At 50.2% G+C, this 8,782-nt stretch overlaps 1 protein-coding gene across 3 annotated transcripts; it reads right to left on the bottom strand.

The window, feature by feature from the left end:
- Positions 1-17: 17 nt before the first annotated feature.
- NEU1 (neuraminidase 1) lies at positions 18-8,607 on the bottom strand. Of its 3 annotated transcripts, XR_003676758.2 has the most exons (7): positions 8,299-8,571; positions 7,667-7,859; positions 6,425-6,687; positions 5,632-5,814; positions 5,225-5,447; positions 4,469-5,119; positions 18-4,117 (listed from the first exon to the last, which is right to left on the bottom strand). XR_003676758.2 is itself a non-coding variant. In XM_028478614.2 (6 exons), exons 1-6 carry the CDS (start codon positions 8,458-8,460, stop codon positions 4,092-4,094), a joined length of 1,050 nt encoding a protein of 349 aa, XP_028334415.1. In that variant the 5' UTR covers positions 8,461-8,571; the 3' UTR covers positions 18-4,091. The 3 variants fall into 3 exon arrangements, 2 of the variants coding, with proteins under 2 accessions (XP_028334415.1, XP_007110167.1); XM_028478614.2 differs by lacking the exon at positions 4,469-5,119; XM_007110105.1 differs by lacking the exon at positions 18-4,117 and having other exon boundaries at positions 4,360-5,119; positions 8,299-8,607.
- Positions 8,608-8,782: the final 175 nt, after the last annotated feature.

The following is an 8,782-nucleotide window of genomic DNA, read 5'->3' as shown; positions in this document are numbered from 1 at the left end:
TGTGTGTGTGTGTGTGTGTGTGTGTGTGTGTGTGTGTGTGTTTGTCAAAAAGAAATGCAAGCCTTTGTCTTAGATCTTCTTTCCTAATCCTTTTTTTGGGGGAAAAATGATGGACCTTGTCCTGCTCCTTCCTGATAATGACTTCTGGTTGTGAGGACTGAATTAGTGAGAAAGTGTACCTGGTGCCTGGTCCCTGGTATTTGCTGCTCAATATTACTTGTTAGGCTCCTTCTATTGTTTAAGGGCAGCCTGATAAACGGGGAGAGCCCAGAGTCCTTTCAATGCTGAGCCAAGGGTCTGGGGGGAGGGGGGAGAGGCTTCGAAGGGGGCAGAAGGGCCTGTGTTAGGGGGTTAGGGCTCCACGCTAGAATTTGGCTGCTGATCCAGATGGCACTTACCAGGCTGTAGTTTTCAAAGTCCACTTTGTCCTATTTGTACAAATAAGCACATACCTTCCCCTTTCAGTCTCCTGCCACTCCTTCTAATTCCCCCTTTATATTAAAAGAAAAAAAGCCAACCAACCAACAATTCTTCAACCCTTTCTGCACCCCTGACTTGTGTTCTAACCTTGGTTTTCAAACTTGAATGTGCATTAGAATCCCCTGGAGGGTTTGCTAACACACTGAGTGCTGGGCCCCACCCCCAGAGCTTCTGATTCTGCAGGTCTGGTGGGGAGAGGGGCAGGCAGTATAGGGGGAAGGTCAAGCGTTTCTAACATGTTCCCAGGGAGTGGCTGCCACCTACCTGGAACCACACTTAGAAACACTGGCCCAGCTCCTTACCCATCCTGGACTCGTCTTTCCTCCTGTATTAAGCATCCACCATGTGCTAGGTGTTGTGGTGGGGTTTAAGATGCCCAGGTAAACAGGCAGGTTTGGTCCCTGCCATCTTTTATGGTTATTGGTGTTTTTTGAACACAAATTCTTCCTGTTGAAACAGTTTCTCTTTTGAGATCTTTTCTTCAGTGTTTTGAAATCTAGTCTTCCTAAATCTAGGCTAAAATGTCTAAGAGACAGTTTCTCAAAGTGCAGCCCAAAGACCCCAGTGTTAGACTCTCCTGTAGTTCCTTTTAAAAATGAAAGGCCCAGACTTCCCTGGTGGCGCAGTGATTAAGAATCCGCCTGCCAATGCAGGGGACACGGGTTCGAGCCCTAGTCCGGGAAGATCCCACATGCCGCGGAGCAACTAAGTCCATGTGCCACAACTACCAAGCCTGGGCTCTAGAGCCCGTGAGCCACAACTGCTGAGCCTGTGAGCCACAACTACCGAAGCTCGCGCGCCTAGAGCCCCTGCTCCGCAACAAGAGAAGCCACCATAATGAGAAGCCCGCGCACTGCAATGAAGAGTAGCCCCTGCTCGCTGCAACTAGAGAAAGCCCGTGTGCAGCAATGAAGACCCAACACAGCCAAAAATAAATAAATAATAAATAAATAAATTTATTAAAAAAAAAAAAATGCAAGGCCCTGCAAAGGAGGCAAGAATATACAACGGAGAAAAGACAGTCTCTTCAGCAAGTGGTTTTCAGAAAGCTGGACAGCTGCATGTAAATCAATGAAGTTAGAACACACCCTCACAACATACAGAAAAATAAACTCAGTATGGCTTAAAGACTTAAATATAAGACATGACACCATAAAACTCCTACAAGAAAACACAGGCAAAACATTCTCTGACATGAATCATACCCATGTTTTCTTAGGTCAGTCTCCCAAGGCAATAGAAATAAAAGCAAAAATAAACAAATGGGACCTCATCAAACTACAAGCTTTTGTACAGCAAAGGAAACCATAAACAAAATGAAAAGACAACCTACGAACTGGGAGAAAATATTTGCAAATGATGTGACCGACAAAACCTTAATTTCCAAAATATACAAACAGCTCATATATCTCAGTAACAACAAAATAAACAAAACAAAAACCCAATCGAAAAATGGGTTGAAAACCTATATAGATATTTCTCCAAAGAAGATGTACAGATGGCCAACAGGGACATGAAAAGATGCTCGACATCGCCAATTATTAGAGGAATTATATGTGGAATCTAAAATATGACACAAATGAACTTATCCACAAAACAGAAAAAGACTCCTAGACACAGAGAACAGACTTGCGGTTGCCAACGGGGAGTGGAGGTGGAGAAGGGATGGATTGGGAGTTTGGGATTAGCAGATGCAAACTATTACATATAGGATGGATAAACAACAAGGTCCTACTGTATAAGCACAAGGAACTATTCAGTATCCTGGGATAAACCATAGTGGAAAGGAATATGAAGAAGAATATACATACGTATAACTGAATCACTTTGCTGTACAGCAGAAATTAACAACATTGCAAATCAACTACACTTCAATAAAATACATTAAAAAAAAAGCAAGGTCCTGGACTGATTCTAGAGACACTGAACCTACAGGCAGGTTTGGGGTAGGGCCAGGACTCTGGTTTATAATGACTCCACTCCGCCCCCTCCAGGGAAGGAAAGACTTCCTTGAGGAGCCTCTCTCTTAGCTGAGGGTTCTTGGCTATGAAGGAGGAACATGATCACTTCCTTACAAGCCCCCTGCCATGTCTACTTCACAAGGAGGCAGTAGCTCATGTGGCAGACATTCATGGTATCATTTCCTCTCTCTCCTCCATTATTTCTGATAAAGAAAGTTGTTAGCGAGACTTTCTCAGATGTGCATTTTTAGTGGCAGTGGATAGCAGATGTCCCAGTTGCTGCAGATGCCACCCCCCCACCGCACTTCCTGTGTCATATCTATTCCTCCACCTGTGTTAGAAGAGCAGAGCCCGCCCTCCCCGGCCATGCTGCCTGTGCTCGTCTCCGCATATTTCTTCCCTCAGATGTCCCCCCGCAGGCCCATAGATTCTGCCTCTGTATGTCTGTCCTGTGTGGAAACAATGTGGTTTACTGGCCAAGGTGAAATATTACATCAGATTACTCTGAGACCTGGCAAGTTAAGGGGAGAAATGAAGCATTTATCCTGACTTTCCCGTACAAATCATGCTTCAGGGTAACCCAACAGCCTTGATGAGGGACAGTTCCTTTTTACTAAAGAATTCCAGCTAATAAATGAGGACAAAATAATAGAATTCAAAAACCAACATTTCACAACCCCTCATGAAATAATTGATTCAGGCAAAACTCATCTGTGGATGAAACTGTCAGTTGGAAGGTTGATGGGGAAACCTTATAAAGGAGGGGTCAGGCTATGGCCATCTGAACCCATCACTCAATTCAGCTTTACTCAGAGAGGGACAAGCGGGCAGCACTTGCTTCCTGAGGGAGCACAATAGGAAACACAGAGCACCTGCGAAGGAATCTTGTCCCCCGCCTCCCTCACCCAGTGGACTCTGAATCTAATTAAACCTTCAGGTTTGATAACTGGAAATACAAGGGATGGAAGAAAAAAGTTAAATGACACTCTGAGGAAGAAACAGATGAATCCAGAGAGTGGAACGTTCTACAGGATAAATGAACATTTCTGTGTAGACGGTATGAAAAAGGAAAAAAAAAAAGAGAGAGAAAGAAGAGAGGATAGGAGGTGTAACTACTGTAGACTGAGATTTAAGAAACATCAAAATGCAACGTGCAGGGACTTCCCTGGTGGCGCAGTGGATAAGACTCTGTGCTCCCAATTCAGGGGGCCCGGGTTCGATCCCAGGGAACTAGATCCCACATGCATGCTGCAACTAAGAGTTTGCATGCCACAACTAAGGAGTCCAGGTGCTGCAACGAAGATCCCACACCAACAACGAAGATCCTGCGTGCCGGAACTGGAACTAAGACCCGGCGCAGCCAAACAAATAAATAAATAAGCAAACAAACAAATAAATAAATAAATATTTCTTTAAAAAGAAAAGAATGTCTTGAACATTCCTACCGTCTCATCCAGGCATTGCATTTTCTTTCCATGTGGAGAAAAGCTGTGGCTGTCCCACTCAGCTGCAGGCTGCCCAGGTTCTTTTCACAGCATCTCCTTTAGGATGAGATGTTGTTTTCTCACATAATTGCCACAGTGCTTATTTCTCTGCCAGGCTGGCCTGGGAGAGGCTTCTCATCTGCGTTTTACACACCTGCTCCCTGTTTCATGGAGGATAGTATCTCACCCCACCTTAGAAATACAAAACAGCCAGTTTTTAATTATCTTATGAGGCTCCTCCTCCTACTCCTCATTACACTTGTTAAGACCAATCTGTATTTCTGTGATAAGAAGGAATGCGAAAAAGAAAGGAGGATTTGATTTGCCAAAGTCACAGATTTTCACAGGCAATAAGCACACCAGCTTCCTCCCCAAAACTCATTCCCAGTCCCACACGTGTGCACGAGGAAAACAGACATGAAGATGTGCACTGACAGAACCACAGAGACTCTGCAAATATTCACTCTCCTTCATTAAGAACGTTAAGTTATAAACATTTTGATTCATACATAGTCAAAGTGGGTGGTGCAACTCGTTCCTTACCTTGAAACCAAATGTCCTGCCCTTCTGGAACTTTCACCAACCCTCTCCAAAGCCAGTATCTTACCCCAAAGAGGTAAGCCTTCCCCAGTTCCCTGAGTTCACATTTATTTAATGCTACAGGCCCACCTAGCCCTGTCCAAGAAAAGGACCAATCATTGCCCTGAGAGGGCAGAAAGGGCAGGGGGGCAGACCCAGCAATGTGGAAGAGAAGCGCTCCCACGTGTGGGCAGCTCTTCCTATGTGGGAGAAGCCAAGTTTTTAGTCCTAAGGAATGATTTCCCTGTCAAAGAGAAGTTGATTTTGCAAAACGCTAGACTCTAAAGGAAGGTGGAACCGTCTTCTAGGCTCCTCCAGTAGACCCTCTACAGACCCATGGTCCTGAGGCTGAGTCCAGGGCCTTCTAACCCCTTGGCAGGTGTACAGCTCAGAGTGTCCCATAGACGCTGACTTTGGCCAGGGAGATGCTCTCTATGTACTGTTTCCGGCCTTTCTCATACAGGACATAGAGCTGCGGGGCCTGGTCCTCCCCGCCCACACTGCCCTCCAGGGTTGCCAGTGAGGAGTAGCCACTGGGCCCTGGCCACAGCTGGACCGTCTCCTTCTGCCATGAGGTGCCATTGCTGAAGCTCCAGCGCAGGGTCAGGTTCACTCCTGGGAACAGCAGCAGAGTCAGGGGAAGGAAGGTCTCCCCCTAGAGAAGGCCTCCTTCTCTAGGTCACGGGGGCTCCTCGCCGACCCCACCTGGCAGATACTCACGGAACTCTGGATGGGATGGGTTGGAGAAGAAGACAATGCCGGAGTTGGTGGCTACAGCCCCTGCGGCTACCACAGGGTCCACGAGCTCAGGGTCAAAGGTCACATCACGGGGCCTCAGAGTATCACAGGCATCGTAGCTGCGGAGGATGATTCGGCAGTGGCAGTGGTAGTTGTTCTGGTTCCGGGCATTGATGACCACTGAGCCATCGGGGAGCTCAAAGGGCTGAGCGGAGAGAAGAGGGCTTCAGGAAGACGCAGGGTGGGGGCGGGGCAAAGGGCCCTGTCCCTGAGGGAGCAAGGCTGGGTGGCACGGAGCTGGGCAGCCAGGCCCGGGGTCCGTGAGTGAAGTGGTGCTCTGGAGGACAGAGCAGGTTGAGCGGGTGGGGGACAGCCCATGGACTCCTGACCTGGCACTCGTCAGGGCTGAAATCATTTTCCCGCTTGGGCTGGCCATAGGGGATGCCGCTGACCCCACTCCCATAGCGCCAGGAGGCGCCGCGGTCATCGCTGAGGAGGCAGAAGACCCCGTCCCGCTCCAGCGTCCCGTGGCCACACACAATGAGCCGGCCCTTCCGAGGCTCCCGCTGTTTCTGTGGGAAAAGGACAGGGGTGCCACAGACGGAGACACTGAGGGGGCTCAGAGGCCGGGGAGGGGAACCCACCACCTCCCAAGTGTGAGGACACACCTTGTCCTCTTCCGTTCTGTCTTTGCTTGCTGAGGGTTCCACAAGCATTACAAGCACCCACTGTCTGAATTAAGAAGCTCTTTGGCAGAATAAGCTCCTTCGGGACATCCAGGGTGTACTCTGGACAGGCTGTGCACAGGACAAGGGAGCCCAGCCACAGTGGGAGATGAGAGCTTAAACCCAACCTGTGTTCACAGGCCAAGCTGTGGACCATGGCACAGGCTTGTGTCTGCCCAAAGGAGGGCTTTTTTCTAATCTGCACAGGACTTTCTAATTTTTTTTCTAATCTGCACATGGATTAGTGCAGCCCTGTTGACAACCCCCAGATGGGAAGCCAATGGCAAAATTCCACCTTCCCTTGGTAGGGTGTTCCTCCCAGGATGTCCCTTTCTTCCAAGGAATGCCACCTAAGACAGAAAAATCTGACTTCATAGGATCTTCTCTTTGCAAAGGAGTCCATAATGGGGCAGACTCTCTACGAGGCACCTCCCTCCACCCATCTCAGGACAGAGACCTGAATGCCAGAGCCCGGTCCAGGGGCAAACATCTCAGTGCCTATGTCCAAGGAGAGGTTCCGAGGCGAACTCCAGGAAACACCGTCATCCTTGCTCCACACCAGCATGGTGGAGGCCACCTGGCAGCCCGCCTTGTGAGCACAGAGGGAGTAGAAAAGGAAGACCACTCCTGTTGTTGTATCGCTCACCACTGCCCCCAAGTTCAGCCCATCTGGGCTCTCCCCATCGTCCACAATGAAAGCTGTTGGAGACCATGTGCTGCCTAAAGAAAAAAGGGAAAAAACCCAGGGTGAGCACTCTGGAGGTTCCCTTTCCACCACTCGCTGCAATTTTCACTTCATGCTAGGGACCCAAGGCCTTATCATGGCCCCATGAGACCTGCCCCTCCTTACCTCTCAGACCTTATCTATTCTACCCTTGCTCACTCCATCCAGCCGCACAAACTCCTTCTCATTCCTCAAATACTCCCCTCCTTGGGTGTGGGGGGGGTGAACTCTGTCTAAGCGTGTTACACCTGCCTGGCTCTTCTTCCAGGCTCACTTACCTCCTCTGAGTCTGCTCAAATGTCATCTACTTAAAATTACAGTCAAATTCTGGCACTCTCCATACCTCTTGCCATGTTTCATTTTTCTCCACTGCACTTATCAGCTCCCAATACAAAAAATACATTTACAGGGGCTTCCCTGGTGGCGCAGTGGTTGAGAGTCCGCCTGCCGATGCAGCGGACACAGGTTCGTGCTCCGGTCCGGGAAGATCCCACGTGGCGCGGAGCGGCTGGGCCCGTGAGCCATGGCCGCTGAGCCTGCGTGTCCGGAGCCTGTGCTCCGCAACGGGAGAGGCCACAACAGTTAGAGGCCCGCGTACCGCAAAAAAAAAAAAACAAAAAAACAAAACATTTACTTATTTATTATGTTTATTGTCTGTCTCCCCCCACCCCAGAAGAATATAAGCCCTGTGAAGGCAAGAATTTTTGCTTTAAAAAAAAAAAAAAAAGAATTTTTGCTTTGTTTTGTTCATAACTGTATTCACAGAACCTAGAACAATGCCAGGTATATAGTAAGTGCTCAATAAATGTCTGAATGAATGTTCAACTCCTTGGTGAGCCCAATTTCCAGATCACTGCCCTGGACACCTTCCCGCCTAAGGTTCCCTCTACTCTTCAGGGATCCAGCAGCCTCAGGGCCCTAAGGTAGGTCAGCTCCCCACCCATCCAGCCTCTTGTGACCCAGGCATCTTTATACCCTGGTCCGTGGACCTCCGCAGAGCAATGAACTTAGCTCCTTTATCCGATGCTGACATTTTCCTGGCCTCAGCAAAGGCAAGGAGAGTGCCCCGAGGAGTGGTGGTAATAAGCGGGATTCGGAAGGTGTCCACAGAGCCGATCTGCTTCCCGCTCACCCACAGCAACTGCTCCATGGTCACAAGCGGATGAACCTATGAAGCGAGGAGGAAGGGTCAACAGAACAAACGTGACTTGGGGTTTTAGGGTGAATGAATAGCGGCTCGGAGTCAGGTTCCCCTGGGAGAGGCAGGGTGATGGGGATCCCGAGTGGGAGAAGGGGTCCCAGAACAAGGAAGGGGAACCCTGAGGAGAGTTCGGAGCGAAACTGGGGGCTCGGAGCGGGGGAGGGACTACGAGGGGACAAAGAGCCCTCAGGGACAGGGAGACCTCAAAAGGGTAAGGAGCTCGAAAGAGAAGACTCAGAGGGAAAGAGCACAAGGGCCCAGAGAGGGGAAAGGGACTGGGAAAGGAGGGAACGGGGTCGGAGAGTTCCTCGGAGGAGAGGGGGCTCAGCAGCCTAGGTCCCGGGGTACAACTGGGCACAGACCGCCTGCGTGAGTCGGGAATGGGGCTATGCGAGGGGTGACTCACCAGACTGAAGTCGTCCTTTGCCCTGGCCCCGACTCCTGCTGAAGACAACAGCAGAAGGAAGATCGCGGCAAACACCAGAACCCTACAGACTCCCCATGATCCCAGCATTCGCTGTCTCCCGGGTCTGCCCAGGGGCACTGTGCCGGGTCGCTCCGCAGTCATCTCTCCCTCCGGCAGCAGCGACCCTGGCCCCCGCCTCCCCAGGACTAGACGCGGGCTGGATTCGTCAGCTGACCCCGGCCCTTTAAACGCTCAGATGTCACCCTCAAACCCGCCCCAATCCCAGCCGGCCCGCCACACTTCCGCGACTCTAGCCCTCGCACGACTCCCCACGTGACCCTTCAGCGCCTCAGAGCTACCTCTTTCCAATTGGCCCTCTTTGAAGCCCCGGAGCGCGTGACCCAGCCTATTGGCTGGGGTGAAGAAGGGGGTGTGCATTACTTCTCAGGAGCCTTTTGATTGGCCGAGGCACCTGGGTCACGTC

The sequence above is a fragment of the Physeter macrocephalus genome, chromosome 18, assembly GCF_002837175.3.
Source record: "Physeter macrocephalus isolate SW-GA chromosome 18, ASM283717v5, whole genome shotgun sequence".
NCBI lineage: Eukaryota > Metazoa > Chordata > Mammalia > Artiodactyla > Physeteridae > Physeter > Physeter macrocephalus.
Note: the sequence above shows the minus strand (reverse complement) of the source record. Positions and strands in the feature narration are given on the sequence as shown.

Bases quoted from the DNA above. Each gene is read 5' to 3' on its own strand.
- NEU1 (XM_007110105.1), bottom strand. From the start codon at position 8,460: ATGACTGCGGAGCGACCCGGCACAGTGCCCCTGGGCAGACCCGGGAGA. The intron at 5,815-6,424 runs GTCTCTGTCCTG...CTTTTCCCACAG, and splicing joins GACCGGGCTCTGGCATTCAG to AAACAGCGGGAGCCTCGGAA. The intron at 5,448-5,631 runs GTCAGGAGTCCA...CTCTCCGCTCAG, and splicing joins TCAGCCCTGACGAGTGCCAG to CCCTTTGAGCTCCCCGATGG.